At 36.2% G+C, this 19,775-nt stretch overlaps 1 protein-coding gene across 2 annotated transcripts in view; it reads left to right on the top strand.

The window, feature by feature from the left end:
• The window catches only part of Grm7 (glutamate metabotropic receptor 7), a 797,874-nt gene that overhangs the window by 415,465 nt on the left and 362,634 nt on the right, over positions 1–19,775 (top strand). For both annotated transcript variants that reach the window (XM_046425529.2, XM_058572990.1), the window contains exon 3: positions 14,784–14,925. In XM_046425529.2, coding sequence (XP_046281485.1) covers positions 14,784–14,925 — 142 coding nt within the window. The remainder of the gene's footprint in view (positions 1–14,783; positions 14,926–19,775) is intronic.

Here is a 19,775-nt window from a genome sequence, read left to right as displayed (position 1 = left end):
ATGTGCGAGGCCCTGGGTTCAATCCTCATAAAAATAAGTAAATCAAATAAGGGTATTGTATCCAACTACAACTAAAAAAATAAATATTAAAAAAATGGAGATGGGGCTGGGGATGGAACTCAGTGGTAGAGCACGTGCTTACATACACAACCTGGGTTCAATCCCCAGCACCACAAAATTAATTAAAAAAATTTTAAAAATCTTCAGCAGTAGTAAAAGCACTTACTACACAGAGAGAGACATTACATTAGTGAAAGAATTAATACAAAATTGACCATTTTTTTTTTAATTGTCCAGGGTAGATAGTGGGGCACCCTTGGGGAGGAGATACCTGGAGATACATGACAATTGGTTTAACTGCTGTGGGTGGGTACAGCCACAGGGAAAACCAGTGACTGTAAAAAATCAGCCAATTTCTTACTTCTTGTTGAGGGAAAGGAGCAGCTTGCCTTCCAAAGGCTTCCTGCAACTGAGCACATTCTTGATTAACCCACTCACAACCTGCCAAGATACCAGCTGTTGAAAAGAGCTTGATGTTCTCCACTGGGATTTTGGTTGTAAGCTAAGCTTGGAGCATTTACTGTCTGGGAAAGGGAATTTAAAAAGGGAAGTTGTTTTATTGATATGTTTTCCTGTGCAAGCAATTGGGATGGTAGTCTTTTGTGCTCATTTCTCTATTACAGGCAACTAAAAGAGACTGAAACATGGCAGTTGCTTAGTAAATATGTATTTTTTAAATGAATGGATGAGTATATGAATATGAAAACAGCAAAGAAAGTAACTCATAGTGTAACATCACAAAATGAGAGTATCTAACCAAGAATCCCCAAAAGGGTTTTTTTGTTTTGTTTTGTTTTTTGGTAAGGGGATTGAACCCAGGGGCACTTAACCACTGAGCCACATCCCCATCACCAACCCCCTTTTTGTGTTTTATTTAGAGATAGGGTACTCATGATCAAAGTACTCATGATAGGGTACTTTCTACTCATGATCCTCCTGCCTCAGCCTCCTGAGCCTCTAGGCTTACAAGTGTACATGACTATGCCTGGCTCCAAAAGCTTAATTTCAACCTTGGCTTGGAGGCTGTTTGGGCTGCATCCTCTTTCTGGACCAGTTTCATCATCTGATTAATAGGAGGCTTGTGCTGAGCCTTCTTTTCATTCTTAGAGTCAAAAGTAGAATGTACATGATTTTGTCCAAGATCACTTTAAGCCTCCATGTGTTTAAAGTATAATGCAAATACTTGTCAGGACAAATGATGAGTTTGAATTTCCTGAACACATTGAACTGAGGCTTGCCATCTGACATTTCTTGGCTGGAATATATGGTGGACTAACTCCTTAATAGTATATATAGATAGTGCCTGAGTTGTGCTCTGAATGAGATCTGCGGTCCTCCAAAGTAAATAGTTATTTTTTTTTTTTAATGGTGCTGGGAATTGAACCCAAGGACACTCTACTACTGAACTGCATACTCAGCCCTTGTTATTTTCATTTTGAGACAGGGTATTGCTAAATTGCTCAGTCTGGCCTTGAATTTGTAATTTTCCTTTCTCAGCCTGAGTTGTTGGGTGTGCACTACCTCGCCCAGTTCGAGTACATGATTTCTCTTGGTATCCTGGGCAATTCAAAATCAATCCCACCTGTCTAACCACTGAGCTGCATAATACTTTGTTGCAGCCAATCTCATCTCACTATGTTCCTTAAAATTCTTCCTACATTCTGGCTACTGATCATTCTCCAGTTTGTTTTTTTCTCTCACATTGATCTTGGCCACAAATCTGTACAGGTGCCAGTTGCTACCTTTCATCAGCCTCTCCTTTACAAATGATGCTGCTTTGGGTCTGTCTTTGCTTTGTCATTTTGACTTTTTAATACATTCAAGCATTTTCTCACCTTTTATACTAAGCTGGGAGTTCTTTGATGGCAAAATCATTTAGGACTACACTTAATTGAAAATAACAGAAAATGGATTGTGGATAGCTGACACAAAAAAGTGTTTGTAGGCTGGGGTTGTGGCTCAGTGATAAAGCACTTGTCTAGTATGTGGGAGGCACTGGGTTCGATCCTCAGCACCACATAACAATGAATAAATAAAATAAAGATATTAAAAAATGTTGTATCTGTTTAAAAAAAAAAGGTGTCCGCTTTTTCTCCTGTATCAGGAAATAGGTGGTTGCTGACACCATATCTTTCGATCAATGATACATGAAGTTAGGGACTCTGATTCCAATCATTTTTCTGGTTTACCAGTTTTAAGCAGTTTTCATCTTTTTGCTTATGGCCTAGTGGTGTCAAGAGGACAATAATAGCTCCAGACATCATAATATACACAAGACTGCAGGAAAAAGCCATACCAGTGTCTCTCTCTTCCCTCTAACCTCTCTCCATGGGAGCAGAAGTTTTCCCAGAATGGTTTCTTGAAATTTTCTACCTGTTCCTTGGGTCATGTGGTCATTCCTACTTGAAAAGAGAATGAAAGAGGCAAAGAGCTGTCCTCTTTGTCTGTGATCAGTGATAAGCTGTTATTTGGGACTGTGTACCTAGGCACCCTAAGCAAATTCATGAATCTATTAGCAATCACCCAAAGGGAGACAATAGTCAGTCTTACCTGAAATGACCTTGACTTTTCACATTTGACCTTACTGTTTCTTCCAAGTATCCTTTCCTTTCCCAGATAGGAAACATCTCATCTGAAATTGAATTTCTTCCATAAAGACCTTGATTCCTCTATTAAGAAAGTATGCCCATTTATTCTCCCCTCTTGGTTTGTAAAGTATATAAGGAGAAGAACACTGTTTCATCATTTACCTTGAACTACTAGAAAATGAAATTTACTGCACTACTCTGCAGTTAAGTTTGTGGTTTGGGGTAAGTAACTTGAGAATTCCTGTTTCCTCTTACCTCCCTGGGTGGGATGGCCCTCAAATGTATTGGTACATATAAAGCACTCAAAATGGTATGTGATGTATAGTCTGAACTGGGTAAGAGCCAATCCATCCCCTATGGTTGGTGTCACTGTTCAACTGTCTGTTATTCTAATAGTTATCTCTATTTCTTAGTTCTTCTGCTTATGTAGTTCCTTTTAGAGCAAATTCTACAGAGGAACAGGAGATTGAGCTTATGGGCAGAGTGCTTTCCTAGCATGGGTTCAATTCCCAGCAACATACAGTCCTGAAGAAGCTTGCACATCCTGGTCTCAATATTTGGAGCACTGAATTGGCATATACAAATACCTAGTCATCAGTAGAAGAGTTTTGTATGGAGGCTCTTCCAGGATTGTGATGCAAACTGTAAATTGTTTGCTCTTGCATCTGCTTTTAGATGATGAATGCATAAGTGCTTGAGAGAGAAGTATTTGATTGGAAACAATCTGTGTGCTGATTCTTAAGGTTCCACTGGCTCAGACAGATTGCTTCCTACCCTGGGCAGACAGAAAACTGAGCAGTTTTTACCTCCATATCAAGAAGCAGATTGATTTTGGGGGGACTCAGATTCTTGCCATTATCTCAGCAGCTTGTATCTTCTCCAGCCACTTAAAGTGGATTTTCTCAGCCAAAGCTGAGACACCATGAATAGAGTTGTCATGTATATGACATGGTGCTCATTTGAAACATTTATACTGAGACTGTCCAGTTCCATGTGTTTGCACCACACAGAAGTGTGAATTAATTGGGCAATAGCAAGACCAACAGTACCAATGTACCAAAAGTACATTTCACAGGCAAATTAAATGTCCTCAAAAGGTATTTACACACTGTGGTGATCAAATAGCATCAGAATTGTCACAGAGGGTAAACTGAATTCACTATGAGAGACTAAACTGGAATAGAGAATGAATGAATTTGCATTCAATGGGACAATAGCTTGGTATGCAAATATGTGCTTAGTTATTATTGAAAATATTATTTTTGAGAACTGATATATGAATATCATTGAGAACTGATTCATGAGCACAAGGTGTGCATGTGTATATGGTGTGTATCATTCCTTTCCTTGTTGGACACACAGGACACACCATTTTCTCACAGTGACACGTTTCTGGCATCGCATCATTGGTCTGAACTGAATGCCCCAGTTGAAGTCATCTACATACAATATAAGTGAATTTTTAAACTTGCCACATTCTCTTATGTCTCTGATGCAAATGTGGTGATTATCTTTATAGCAGGTACAACCCAAGCCTTCCAAGAGCAGATCAAAACAGCATGTTTATGTCTATTCCTGTTTTTCAATCTTCTTTGTCTTTTGTGTTTTAGCTTTACAAACATGTTCATTCCCATTACTGAGTTAATAGCCCATTTCCCCCTTCTGTAGAATTGTTTGATTTTGCTCACCTGTGGGCAGTTCTCTGTAAGAAAGGGTGAGTGTCTGGATTCTGCAATCATGGAACACCATGCGTCGGTTCTCACGGTGAGCTCTCCATCCCAGAGTACAGACCGCCCCTCCACTAATCACATCTCCAAATGGAGTTTGCTCTCATTTGCTTAATCACTCAGCTGTAATTGAATCCTGATGGGAAGTTGGGTTTCCATCCAGAATGATTTCCCTTCTGCCGAGAAGGTGGTGAAATAGCCATTTCTCCTCAGCAGCCCTAGGACAGTTTGCAGATGGTGTCATTCCTCCCTATTACATAATGCCATCCATACTTGGAGGAATAATAGCATGGAGGCAGTAGTGGCCATTTCCCAGAGAAACCTTCCCTGTTGCCTTCTCTCTGCATCTCTGTGTACTTTATAACAAAGCATAATGATCCATCCCCTTCCTTCCATTTCACCATCCTAAGAGCTCTCTAAAAATGTTTGGCTAGAATATGCACACAAATTCTACCAGGACTGGTTCCAACTTACATGGAGGCATCTAAGCCAGTATTTCTCAAAACTAACTCCCACTCCTGGTCACCTTAGCAGTTGCACCTAGTCCAGCGGTTCTCAAAGTGAAGTTGCCCAGACCAGCAGCATCAGCTCCACATCAGGGATTAAGTTGCAGCATAGATTATTTGGGGAGAGACACATACTCAAACCATAGCATAGTATGCAAACTTCTGTTTCTAAAACTCAAGTTTATTCTGGTTTCTGACTCTGAGCACCACATGACTCATTCCAGCTTTATCCCTTTGCTTATGTTTAAACTTTTTCTGACCGTGAGAAACCTGGCTTCCATTATCTGCAATTGACTTTTTCATCTCAGGTATGGAAAAATGCATTTAGTAATAATTCCCATTTTTGAATGAACCAACAGTTAGAGTGTTTATTGAGTAGTGTTATGATTTACGTATGAGGTGTCCCCCAAAATCTCCTGTGTGAGATGATGCAGGAAACTTTAGAGGTGAAGTGATTGGGTAATGACAATCTTAATCTAATTAGTAGATTAGATTTCTCTAATTTTCTCTGATAGGAAATCACTGGATGATGACTGAAGGAAAGTAGATTATGGCTGGAGGAGGTAGGTGACAGGGAGGGTGGGGGCCGTGACTTTAAAATATATTTTTTTCCTTGGTGGGCACAGCTATGTGTACTTCCTGGTGGCCATGTTCTGAGCTGCTTTCCTCTGCCACACCCTCCTGACATGATGTTGTGCCTCACCTTGGGCACAGAATAATGGACTGGCTATGGACTGAGACCTCTGTAACTGAATGTCAAACTTTTCCTTTTTTAAAATTGTTCTTGACAGGTTGTTTGGCAGTAATGACAAAGCTGATTAAAAAAAATAGAATTCTCTTATGGAGTGATATTCTCTTCATTTTTAAAAGTTGAATGATTACTTCTAGTTTTAGTGATTAATAAAGTTGCTATAAACATGTGCATTCACATTTGTGTAAATAGAGGTATTCAATTCACTTGACCAAAAGCCCAGGATAGAAATTGTATATAATAACTTTCTAATGAGTGATTTTTACATTCTCCTACTAGCAATAAATGAACATTCCTGTTTCTCTCTATCTTCTCCAGCATTTAGTCTTGTTAGTTTGTTGTTTTTTACTATTCTATTCAAATATGTACATAATGGTATATCACTGTTTTTTTTAATTGATTCTTTTTAGCTATATATGATAGTAGAATCATTGTGATACAAAAATACAAGCATATATTTTATCTTATTCTAATTAGGACCATATTCTTGTGAATATACATTATTATGGGATTCAGTTACATATTTTCATATATGTACATAAGAAAATTATGTCAGATTCATTCTGCTATCTTTCCTATTTCTATTCATTTTTAGTCTCCATTTCTTCTTCATGAAATAGTTTATCAAGTATGTTTTGTAGTGCTGGATTTCTAGTTGTGTATTCTTTTAACTTTTGTTTATTGTGGAAGGTATTTTGCTCCATCTTTCAATGTAAAGCTTAATTTTACTGGATAGAATATTCTTGGTTGACATCCATTCTCTTTCAGAGTTTGGTATATTTTATTCCTAGACCACCTGCCTAGCTTTTAGGGTCTGGGCAGGAAAAATCAGCTAAGGTCTGGATTGAGTTACCATTAAATATGACCATTTGTTTTTCTTTACCAGCCTTTAAAACTCTATCCTTATTCTAGGCTTATTCATAACGTATATTGGACTGGGTCTGTGGTAATTTTGTATATTTGGAGTCCTGTATGCTTCCTGTATTTGATTTTCCACTTTAGGTACGGGAAATTTTCTGATATTACTTCATTGAAAAGATTGTACATTCTTTAGTTTGTATTTTAGAGACTTCATCTAGCCTCGTGTATCTTAAATTTGGCCTTTCATATTATCTCATTTATTGAAAATTCTATACATGGGTTCTTTTTTTATTAAAAAAAAACAACTTTTTTATAGCTTTATTATTTTTTAATGTGGTGCTGAGGATTTAACCCAGTGCCTCACACGTGCTAGGTAAGTGCTCTACCATTGAGCCACAACCCGAGCACTGTTCATGGGTTCTTAACATCATTTCTCCATGGTCAGCTTTATTTCCAAGATTATATGTTTTGTCTTTGTTGCCTGAAGCTACATCTTCCAAGTGGTCTATCCAATTGGTGATTCTTTTCATTGAATTTTTAATTTTTTAATTGATTACTTAATTTAGAGGATTTTTGATTCTTATTCAGAATCTCTATCTCCTTATTTAAGTAATCTTTCACTTCTTGTACTTTCTCCCTGATTTTATTCCTTAAGTCATATTTTACCTTGTAGATCAGTTTGACAATGAACTTTCTAAATTTTATGACATTTCCTCCATTGTGGTGTAAAGGGAGTTCTGTTGTTGAGGTATTATGTGTTATATGGGATGGTTTGTTTCTTTGCTTTTTCATATTATCTGTGTGTCTACCCATGTATCTGGATGGTTTTGAAGCAGCAGAGTTTTTACCCTGTGAGCTTATCATGTCCCTATATATTACTAGTATCTCCCAGATTTGGGGGGGGTTAACCTAATAATAGCAACAACCTATGCAAACAATATATAGCAATAGACTAGGAACTTCATTCCTATTATGATGTCTACAATGTTAATTGACACAATAAGCAGAAATGGTGCAATCAGCAATTTTCATTGGTAAAAGCAATAGATAATCAAAAATTATGTCTGGCATAAAATAAAGTAATTGGTGTTGTCTATGTATCCCACCACATTAATTATTGCTATAACAATGGTGGTGGGACCTAAGTTATATAAACCAAATACTGTTAAGAGTTTTAAGGATAGGGGCTGGGGTTATGGCTTAGTGGTAGAGCGTTTGCCTACACATGTGAGGCCCTGGGTTCGATCCTCAGCACCACATTAAAACACTCTCTCTCTCTCTTTTTTTTTTTTTAAAGGATAAAGTTGATTAAGAGGAAAGAAGTGAGATAGGAAGATAGAAAGGTGTTTGCAATTTGAAGAGATCAATAGGGCAAATGCAGCAGTAAATGTAGATGTGTTGGTTATGAGGAAGGAGAAAAAAAATAAAATAATAAGGAAGAGTTAAAGAGAGAATAAATTTGGCTGTTAGCCAAAAGGGAAACAAGGGAAATAGAGTAGTGAAAAAGACTATATAGAAAGCAGATCAAGGGAAAATAACTACCTTCAAAAAACTGGGGGGGAGTTGAGGGGGGACTGAGTACTGAGCACTGTCACACCCACCCTTCAAATTCCTGACCCACTGTAACTGGCCTTGTGAGCATGCCAAGTGACAGACTCAAAGGGCAAAATGTTCTCAGTGTCTGTGTTGGATTTTCCTCAGGTTTGCTAGACTCAGTTAAGTCTTCGCAGGCTCAGGTTGGATTACGCGGTGTCAGCAGGGAACTCCCAGGTCCGAGTTCCCAGATCCCCTTGCGCCACTGCACACAGTATCCAAGATGGCGCCCGGCTCGGCTACCCGCAGACAATTGGTAAACTTGGGGCTTCTTTTGTGGGCCTGTTTAATGAGTTGGACAGCCTCTGGATTGGCTAGGACAGGTTACCCCTTCAGTCTCAGGATTTTCTGTGCTAAGTCTGTGATATTTCTCAGCTTTGTCAGTCTCCTGTGGTAATTCCACTACTCCCCCAAGCAGTTTCTCAAATTTCGTCTCTTTTCCTTGTTTAATGGACCCACACTTTGTATTTTTCTAAGGCTCTCTGTCCAATATTGAATGTTAGTGAAATTCCTTTTCTCCCACCTGGGGAGAAACAGTATCCACGTGGTTTGTGTCCGCGGTAGCCAAGCTGTGAGAAACGCTGCTTCTTTTTAATCCGCCATTTTTTTTTCCTCCCTCTACCTCTGGTTTTACCAACATTTCTCCTGAGTGATATGGAACTGTTATGGGGAGCCGCTTCAGAAAACACTTCAAGTCCGAATTCAAATCAAAGAGCGCTTCATTTACCTGGCCAGGCACTGTAACCTACCCACAGAGACTGAGGCGCTGTGGGAGAACAGCAATTTCTTAGCCTGTGGCTTGGGAATTTAAGGACGAAAACCGTAACTCGGGGACTTTCCTTAGCGTCATGCAAACAAGTCAGTCATAGAAGCTAAGACGGCAATTTACCAGCAACTCAAGACAGTCCCATCTTGGAGTTGAGCAGGTTTTAGATAACCACGTCCTGAGTTTGAGCAGGTGGTTAGCAGGGGTGAGAATCTACTTCAAAGTCTTGGGTCACCAAGACCACTATATCCTAGGTTGAGTACATATTTGTGGGGTACAAAGTACAGAAAACAATATACTATAAGAAAACAGCTTTCATTTCAGTTTCTCAGAAACAACTCTTGTAACACTTCTTTATAGAGGGCAGCCAAATGGAATCTTAGGCCTTTCTATGACAGTTCTTGCTTTATAATTCTTATCTCACTTATCAAAATATATCTATAATATATATTTTTTCACTAATCTATAACCTATAACTTACTCTCATTGATTGTAATAGTTAACACCACAATAGAACAACTTATTATATGCTCATTTATCATGTTTGTATCATTTTTTAAAAAAAGTATGAATTGAGATATTTGCCTGTTTTCTTCTTTGTTTTTGTTGGTTTATTTGTATATTCTGGATGCAAATCCAGTATCAGATATGTGATTTTTATCCTGGTCTGTCTCATGTTTTATTAACACCATATATATGGTACATATTAATGCCATATATTAATATAATATGTATATATTTTAGTTGTAGATGGATATAAAACCTTTATTTATTTTTATGTGATGCTGAAGATCAAATCCAGTGCCTCACACATGCTAGGCAAGCGCTCTACCACTGAGCTACAACTGCAGCCCTTCATACTGTCTTTTTGCAGAAAAATGTTTTAAATTTTCACAAAACCCAATGTGTCTTTTTTCTTTAGAGATTGTATTTTTGATGTCAGATCCCAAAATTGGTTAAATAGATTCCCTTTTTGTTCTAAGTTTTCTAGCTTTGTGTTTTACAATAATTTAGAGTTAATTTTTGTATAGATTATTAGGTATTTGTCAAGATTCATTATTTTTGCATGTGAATACCATTTCAGCATCATATGATGAACAGTCTTTTTTTCTTTTAATTTCCTTTGTAACTTTCCTCACAGTCAGCTGATGGTAGCTGTTCTGGTGTATTTCTGAGTCTGTTTTCTCCTGTTCACCTAAGTGTCTATAATTTCATCAATACTGTACTGTCTTTTGAATATTGTAGTTTTTTTTTTTTTTTTAGAGAATTTTAATATTTATTTTTTAGTTTTCGGCAGACACAACATCTTTGTATGTGGTGCTGAGGATCGAACCCGGGCCGCACACATGCCAGGCGAGCGCGCTACCGCTTGAGCCACATCCCCAGCCCCTGAATATTGTAGGTTTATATGAAGTCTTGGACTTGGTTCTTCGAGACTCCAGTTTTGTTCTTTTTAGTTATTTTGTAGTACTAAGTATGGAATCCAGGGTGTTGAGCTATATCTCTAGTTAGTTTATTTTTTATTTTGAGACAGGATCTCACTAAGTTGCTGAGGTTGCCCTCAAACTTGTGATCTTGTCTCAGCTCCTGAGTTGCAGGGATTATAGGCACGCACAGCCATGTGGCTTCCAATTTTGTTTTTTCAGAATTTTTTCTGCTAGTCTAGTTCTTTTGCGTTTTCATATAAATGTAGAGTTAACTGTTAAAATTAACACAGATTAGAAAATTCATTGAGATTTTGTGTTGTACTTACGATGTTCGGGAGATTTTCAGTTTGCAAATTCTCCACACTTTCATATATAAGGACTCCATGGTTTTGGTGGTAGTGTTTGTGAATGGCATTGTTTTAAATTTATAATGTAAACTGATCATTGCTAATGTATGGTACCTGATTGACTTTTGTATGTTGAGTTCATATCCTGCCACCTTTCTTGATTCTAGTATTTGATGGAGATGTTTGGTTGGGGGTGGGGGGAAGTCAGTGATTTCTATATAATTATGTCATCTGCAAATGGAAACAACTTTATTTTTTCCTCTGTAAACTGTGTACTTTTTCTTTGTTTTCCTCATCCAATACAATGTTGGAGAGGATAACCTTACCTAACTAACCATAGTTAGGTAAGTTAGTTCTCTTACTATTAATTATGATTCTCCCTATGGGTTTTTTGTAGATGCATGTTACACTAAAAAATTTTACTTTTAACCTTAGTTTATGGTTTTTACTTTGAACAGTAAATTTTGTTTGGTACTTTTTCTGCATGTATTGAGAAGATTATGTGGGTTTTCTTAATCTGACAACATGTGAGTTATAATCATTGATTTTTTTCAAATCATGAATCAGCCTTATCTTCCTTGGATGAAACATACTCAGTCATAATATGTTACAATTTCTTTGCATGTTGCTGGATTTGTTGATATTTTCAAGGACTTTAGCACATAAGCACATGAATAAAATTGATCTGAATTTTTCTTTTTTAAAAAAAATTAATTGGTTTTATTTCATCAAATTGCATATTTTTTGAGTTTGGGCATTTTTGTTTTAGAACATTAGGAATGTACAAAGAATTTTATAAATTAAGAAACTTTGCTGAAATATAGGATCTGAAGATAAATTTAAAAATGTTTCCTGAAAGTAATCAATTTACTTCTGGCCAATTCAAAATACCAATATGTCTCTCATATTCACCAAAGTATGTTGGTCACTTTTACTTTTTGCCTCTTACCAGTTTTTGGCATGATAAAACAGATCAACTACTTTAATATTTCTGATATTTCTTTTTATATATATATATTTATTTTTTAGTTGACACAACACCTTTATTTCACTTGTTTATTTTTGTATGTGGTGCTGAGGATGTAACCCAGGGTCTGGCACATGTGAGGCGAGTGCTGTACTGCTGAGCCACAACCCCAGCCCCTGAAATTTCTTTTTAAATACTTTTGTCTCCAAAAATTGAGTTGCTAAGTTTAGAACTTTCACAGTTCATACCAATTTACATAACAAGGTATCCACTACGTGAACAAAGTGATAGTCTTTTGTATCTCTAAAAATAAAGGAAACTTATTAGATGAAGGTCTTTATCCCTCTGTAAGTTAAACTTACATAAACTTACAGAAAAACTCTTTTCTGTATACCAATTGTGCAAATTATGAAATGAGTCTACTATTTGAATAGTTATATCCCTTCTTATGTGTAATAAAGGAAATGGAGTTCAGGCCTTTTACATATTAGAGTAAATCTTACCGAGCCTATCAGTTTATATTAATTTACTTTCCGTATTTAATGGTCATATGTACCTTCGAAATTCTTATTTAGAATTTAGCAAACATCGAACAACTAAAATTAATTTGGAGCCACACACATTTTGATGGGAAAACATTCATCAAAGTACTCGGGGACCTCTTTATAATTTAAGGTATCTCTTGCTGCAGTGGTGGGAGACAGGACCTGGTGATGGGTCTTAGCCATATCTTCAGTGACAGGTTTGAGGTTGATATTGGTAGTAAAGTTCTCTGGGAACTTCTCCAGTTCCTGCTAGTGTAACTGCTCCATTTTTCTCTTGGGGTATACTGTGTCTAGGGACCCAGTTTTCTTCTTGTCACTTCTGGTGGCCTAGTTCCTTGTGCCCCAAAATCTTATTTTCTCAAGATGGTCACATTTTTATCTGCTGGTGCTCGTCTCTGGGTCCTCCATGATGTAGAATAGCAGGTGTGAATCCAAGTTTGGTGGCAGCTATAATATTGGCTCAAGCAAGCCACCTAGCAGGCCACAGATCTTTAGTCTGTCCTGGCCACTGCACTCTATTACTGTATTTCACTTTATTATGTAAACATTGTCTATTTTAGTTATTTCATAATTCTGAACTCATGGAATGATATATGCTCTTCTATTTCTTGAGATTATTTCTTCCTTCATTGTTTGGTAGGCTTTATGAATGGAACCATCTGAGTCTGAATCTTCTTTTTGGAAGTTTTTTTTTTTTTTAAATTTAAACTGTGAATTTGGTATTTTTAATTTATACCAGGATTCTACATATATATTTTTTCTTCGTCTAGTTATGAAAATTTGTGTGTTTCAGAGTTCTTAATTTTACATAGCTGAATTCATTGGCATAAAGTTATTTGTAATACCCTCTTATTAACTTTTAATATCCATGGGTAAGTTCGACAGTATTATGTTTCATTCCTCATTCAGTCATTTGCCATCCCTCCCGTTTTGATCAGCCTGTCAAAAGATTTGTAAATTTTTACTGATCCTAACAAAATGGTAACTGTTGATTTCATTGTTTTTATTTTTTTCTGTTTTCAAATTCATTGACTTTTGCTTTCATTTTTATTATTTCTTTCTGCCTTCTGTGGGTATTTATTCACCCTTTCTCTTGAAGTAGAAGTTTAGGTTGCTGATTTCAGGTTTTCTAAGATAATTGAATAATGGTGATTTCCTTCTGAACACTGCTTTACCTGTAATCTATGAATTTGATATGTTGAGGTTTCATTTTCAGTTCACTGTTTTTAAATTTTCTTGGGCACTTTATTTTGGACTTGGGGGTCATTTAAAAGTATGCTGTTTAATTTCCAAGTACTTAAATTTTCCTGTTATCTTTTTTATTAATTTCTTCTGTGACCCTGTTATGATCTGAGAACATACTTTGTATGATTTCTATGCTTTCTAATTTTAAGCCCCCCCCCCCCCCCACCAATAATGGCCTTGAACTGGAGTTCACGTTCATATAATGGTCTGTCACAGTAAATGTTCCATTTATACTTGAAAAGAGTCTGGGCTGTTCTGTGGTTATGTGGATTGCTCTAGAGATGTCAGTGAAGTCAAGTTGATTGATAGTATTATTAGCAATATTTTGAAGCAGGACAACAGATAATTTCAGGCACTCTGCAGGTTGAGGGCCACTTAGAACTAACACTAATTGACAGTAAAGTGTAATAAATGCTCAATTTGGAGTTCAGGTTCATATTTCCTGTATTTATGGATACCTAGTAACATACAACCATTTGTCTATGCAAAGTGTAAACTTGCTAACTACAGCTGTCTATAGAGTAAGACATTTTTCTTGTCCCTACCTCTAAGTCTTCTGCCCCTTGAATGACTTTATAGTCTTTCCCACAAATATACTCTACACCTTTCACCTACACTTACCTTTCTTAAAGTGTGTTTTAAAAAATATTACAATCTGAAACAATCACTAAGCAGGAGGTGGAACAGGAAGAAGTTTACCAATTGCTTAGTAACCTATTGAATATTTTCCCACCTTGAAATCCATAATATCAATTTTTATCATAATTACTCTGTGAAGTATGGAGTAAAAAAAATCCTTTGGTCCACCTTTTCCAGAAGATAAAATATGTAATAGTATGTACCTTATATAAGAGTTTTAAGAGGATAAAATGAGATAGCATAAGATACATATGTAAAAATGGTGTGTGTACACTATGATATATAGTAGTTGATGTTCTTGCTTTCCTTTTAGATTTATTTCACTGGAACTGAGTTTTGAAAATTTAGATTGGGGATTCTCAGTAAATTTTTTCCTTTCACACCAAACTGGAAAATTCAGAAAAACATGAGCTTTAGGTGTTCCATTTTTCTTTATTATTTTAGTGTAACATATCACCTTCTCCCACCTGCCCACCTTATCTGCCACTGTTGCCTATCTACTCAGAATTAACATCCCTGGTATTCCTAGGTATAATTAGACATTTACAAGTGCATTGCATAGAGAGGGAGGTTTACAGCCCGATGACAAGTACATGAACTATGAGCAATAGACAGCATCATGTCTTTTGCCTTCCAAAGCCATGTACGTCACCAGGAAAGCGCTGTGCAATTAGGATTCTCTCCTCCCCATTTACCTTCCCTGGTTCCTTTCGTATCTCTTTGGGAACTTTATTGACACTCTGCTTTCTTCTCTTGAACAGGTGGGCTCTGCATTGCCCAGTCCGTGAGAATACCCCAAGAGCGCAAAGACAGGACCATTGACTTTGATAGGATTATCAAACAGCTCCTGGACACCCCCAACTCCAGGGCCGTCGTGATTTTTGCCAACGATGAGGATATAAAGTAAGGATTATTGGTGAAATATGTTCATATGCATGTTGCAGCTATAGGAGACAGAAAGACCAGGATGCTGACTGATAGGATCAAAGCCGTAATGATACAATGGCAGTATCTGTTTGTGCTTTCTATTCCCTCACAGGGAGCTGTACTCTCCCATGGATATAGCACCTTGTTCGTGTTCTGTCTTTTCTATTAGAAAATAAACGTATTCAGTTATTAAAAAGAAGAAAAAACACTAAACTTTTTAAAGCATATCCAGATATAGTAGGTTTTTATCTAAAGAATGTCCTGTTAATGTTAGTAAAGTCTTATAAGTCTAGTTTATTGGCAATGCCTTAATCTCTTATGTTCAGAACAAAACTTATCCTATCTGTGGATTCCTGAATCCCCTTTTTCCTTCTCATGTCTTTATTCCCTCTCCCTCAGTCTACACAAAGCTACTTATAATCTTCCCTTTTCCCCTAATTCCTTGGATTTGTAGGCAAACCATGTAAAGCCGGTCTTTCTAGAACATGATGTCCCCTGCTTCCTTTTCTAATCACTCCCAATCTGGTCCAGGATCTATTTTTTATCTTTATAGAATAAATGGTAATTATACCTGATTCAAAAGTAAAACAACTCTGTAAGTATCCACGCTAGAAGGTAAAATATAATTTATCTTGTCTCTCAGTTCTTGTTAGATCATTCTAGCCTCTTGTTAGATCATTCTTAGAGATACTGTGTTTGTGCTTATGTTCTTGTTTTTAAATATAATACATGAACTACCTGTACCTATTCTGCACCTTGAATGTCTTTGCTCAGGCTTTTTTCACTGAGGATCTCAGTACCTGATAGATGTAGTCTTTTGAATAGCCATGCAGAATTTTATTTTACATATATAATTAACTTATCTAAATGTCCCCTTGTTGATGACATTTAAGTTTGATTATAGACTTTAACATATAAATCTATTAACATGTAAACATTTGTGTATTATATACCTTGTTCAGGAATAATATGATACAAAAATATTATATATTTATATTACAAGGAATTATAAGATAGCCAGGTGCAGTGGTGCCTGCTTATGATCCCAGCAGCTTGGGAGGCTAAGGCGGGAGGATCACAAGTTCAAGGCCAGCTTCAGCAACTTAGGCCCAGGCCCTTAGCTATTCAACAAGACCCTATTTCTAAATAAAAATATTAAAAAGGTCTGGGGATTAGGCTCAGTAGTTAAGCACTCCTGGGATCAATCCCTGGTACCTAAATAAATAAATAAGTATGATAAGATAAAGTCCTTGAAATGAAAGTACTAGGATAAAGATGTGTTCCTTAAAATACTGTCTCCTAGAGACATGCCAGTTTTTGATTCACTGATGTGAAAGTACTCGTTTAAATCATTGTCTATCTGGTAGTTCAAAATTATATATCATTGAATGTGACGGCAAATATCTTTTATTGGGTAAAGTTGTAGTGCTCAAGGCCTGGGGTTTTAACTCATTGGTAGAGAGCTTATCATGCACCTGTGAGGCCCTTTGTTTAATCCACAGGAAAACAAAAATAAATTAAAAAAAAAAAAAAAAGACAGGGCCAGGCCATGATCACAATTTGTTTGGATCTATGCACTGCCAGTAACCAGACTTTGTACCTTCATCTGCCCCTACTCTGCTGTCTGTGTAGTCTATGTACTACCCATAAATCCATCCTGGTACAAACCTCTGATTGCAGGTGGACAACAGGGCTGAGACATGGAAAAGTATTAAACTTGAATCTGAGAATATTTAACTACTTAAATGGGCACTGTCCCACTTCGGGCAAGTTCCTCCCAGTAAGTCCCAATTTCTCAGGTCCTCAGTTTTCCCATCAATACAATGAAAATACTTTTAAGGGGTTGTTTGCATTTTCTTCCTCCCAGGTCTTCATACCTTCTCTTCCACCTACCTAGAATGCATTTCCTTCCCTTTTTCATCCCTAGTTCCAGCTCTAGTGTTGTTTTGTCATGGAAATCATGGAACAGAGTAGCTTTGGAAAATTCATTATCATACTTCAGTTTATGCCAATAGTGCAGTGTTATATCATTGTGTGGCTAAATTAATGTCGGTATTCTCCAGTAATCTGTAATCCTTATTAGCATAGAGATAATGCTTCCCTTGACTGATTTTTGTATTTTTAATACCTGTGGTGGTACACAGGCCATAGTTGATTCTCAATGAGTGGCATTGGATACATGAAAGAAATACATAGTCTTATGCCAGAACTTCATGATTGGAAGTACAAACTTTTCTTTCTGAACTACACAATTATTTAAAATGTCCCACTTTAACATTTTAGACCTCACACCCAATTCTCCACCCCAAATGCATCTCCGTCATAGCGTTTATTCATTTTGTCTTTTCTCTTTCTGATGAACCAATATCTGTTCTTCAAAGTCTCTTTCATACATGCTAGGGAAATGTTTCTGATTATGCTTAAATATATTCTCTCTCTCCTTAGAAAATGCTGGTTGTGTTGTTCTTAGGATATTTTCTTCTTCAATCAGTGTTTTAGTTATTTTTGAAATTCTGTGTTTGTAATTACTATACTTGTCTTTGTGCTACACTTTGTTTTCCCATGCTACTAATAATAACCTCCTTGATTATCTCAAATCCTTCCCATACCTATTTCACACATTTTTAAAACTTGTATCATATTGGTAAGGCATGGCCTTATGTTTATTTTAAATGCACTCGGCACATACAAAATGTACTACTGATAGATCTGTTGATGAGTTCTAATACGTTTGATCTGTAGGTAGCATATGAGTTTATTTTGGATGTAGAATGAATGTAGTTTACTTAATAATTATGTTCATTCTTTCAGTGTTCTGGTCTGTGCACTGAGTATTACTGGATATTGTGATTTATTGTAATGACTGCAATCATAGTTTTTGAGCATGGTGATAAAAATGGAGTACATATATATTTCGTCCAAAATGTGATCTTAGAAGCACGGGTGTCTGAAGAGTACAGATCACCTACAATGTTTGTTATTTCTTGTTTCGGAAGCTTTACACTGTAGATGGGAGATTTTGAGATTTCTTGGAACATTAACTTCAAATACTTGGTCTGAGAATAGCAGTGAGAAGACATTAGTATCTAGATTCTGAAGCTAAGTGTTAAATCATTCAGAGTATTGATCATTTGGATTTTAGGCAACAGTGAATCTTTTTCTGAAATACCGTTCTGATTATAAAAGTAACGTTCGCATTGTAAATCAATTGGAAAATAAAGCTTTTTTTTTTTTTTTTTTTTTTTCCTGTACCAGGGATTGAAGCCAGAGGCTCTTACTCTCTGAGCCACATCTCTAACCCATTTTAGTTTTTGAGACAGTATCTCACTAAATTGCACCACCATGGGCCTATTTTAACTTTTATTTTTAAGTTGTAGATGGACATAATCTTTTTTTATGTGGTGCCAAGGATCGAACCCAGTGCCTCACATGTGCAAGGCAAGCGCTCTACCATTGAGCTATAGCCCCAGCCTGCTATTTTTAACTCTTTAATCTTTAAGCACCCCCCCCCGCCCCCCGTTTTTTTTTTTGCTCTTATCTGCATAATGAATTCCCTTCTGGTAGGATTGAAGTCACTTACTTCTCTCCTAACTTCCCAGTATATTCTATCAGATTTATTTCATAAAAATAAGTGTTTATTATGATTATGTAATTATCACACACAATAGCATCGTTTTTAAATTATCTTGTATTTTAGAAAAATCTTTTTGCTTTTTCCTCATGCTAACATGACAATTTTTTTTTAAAGAGAATTTTTTAAATTTTTTTTTTTTTAGTTTTCGGTGGACACAACATCTTTTATTTTTATGTGGTGCTGAGGATCGAACCCAGCACTCCGTGCATGCCTGGCGAGCTCGCTACCACTTGAGCCACATCCCCAGCCCCATGACAATGTTTTTTATTTGTGAAGCTTCTTTAATATTTTTTGGTTGACCTCATAGGTCTACTGCTTTTTGCTATATGTTCATATATAAAAAAAATCTAAGTTCCATTATTTTTTCCTGTGCACATCCTTCCTGAAATCTCCATCATTCTCTTAATTTGGACCAGTTACTGTCAAGAGTTTCAAACTCTCTCACTCTTTCTCTTGCTTGTTCTTTCACTCATGTGTACACGCTCTTTCTCAATGATTTTTCCTGGCTCTGTAGTGATTTTTATTCTTGGTTTATTTTCTCATATCCCTAGAGCACATTCTCTAATAAATTTTTCAAAAGAGTAAATTAAAACATCTTTGTATATTTAATGACTAAACTTGTTTTTATACTGAATACAATTGGGGTGTTAAAAGTGTTCTCATGTATTTTTTTCTTAAATACACCATATCTAGCCCATAAATGATTTACAACAAATATCTGTAGGTGCTTAAAGAGAAGTTCATGCTTGTAGAGGTTGTGAAATTCTGGTTTAGCATGGAAAAACCTATAAGACCCACTTGGCATGCATGCAAACTCTCTTTGCATTGGGGTTTTTATTTACTTTTTAAATATTATTTTGGGTTAAACAACAAATTTTGCCCCAAAATTTGGAGTTAATGCATCATTGCTGTCTCATCCTTCATTTTTTTTTTCGTTTTTGCACTTGAGCAATTGATCTTTTTATTTCTCTGCACGTGTCCTTTCTCTCTGAATGATTTCAGAATACTCATTATTTTCAGTCATCTTGAATTTTTGTAATATTCTTTATTTTCTCCCATTTTTACACTATTTTATCTTTCCTATTTTGGAAATCCAGGCCTTTCAATTTCTTGGATTTTTCTTCTGTAAAAAAAACATTAAAATTAAAAAATTATTTAAATTAAAATTAATAAAAAAGTTAAAATTATCTGG

This window comes from Marmota monax, unplaced genomic scaffold (genome assembly GCF_021218885.2).
Source record: "Marmota monax isolate L192 unplaced genomic scaffold, Marmota_monax_Labrador192_F-V1.1 WCK01_AAM20220418_F8-fsc00028, whole genome shotgun sequence".
Classification (NCBI taxonomy): Eukaryota; Metazoa; Chordata; class Mammalia; order Rodentia; family Sciuridae; genus Marmota; species Marmota monax.
Note: the sequence above shows the minus strand (reverse complement) of the source record. Positions and strands in the feature narration are given on the sequence as shown.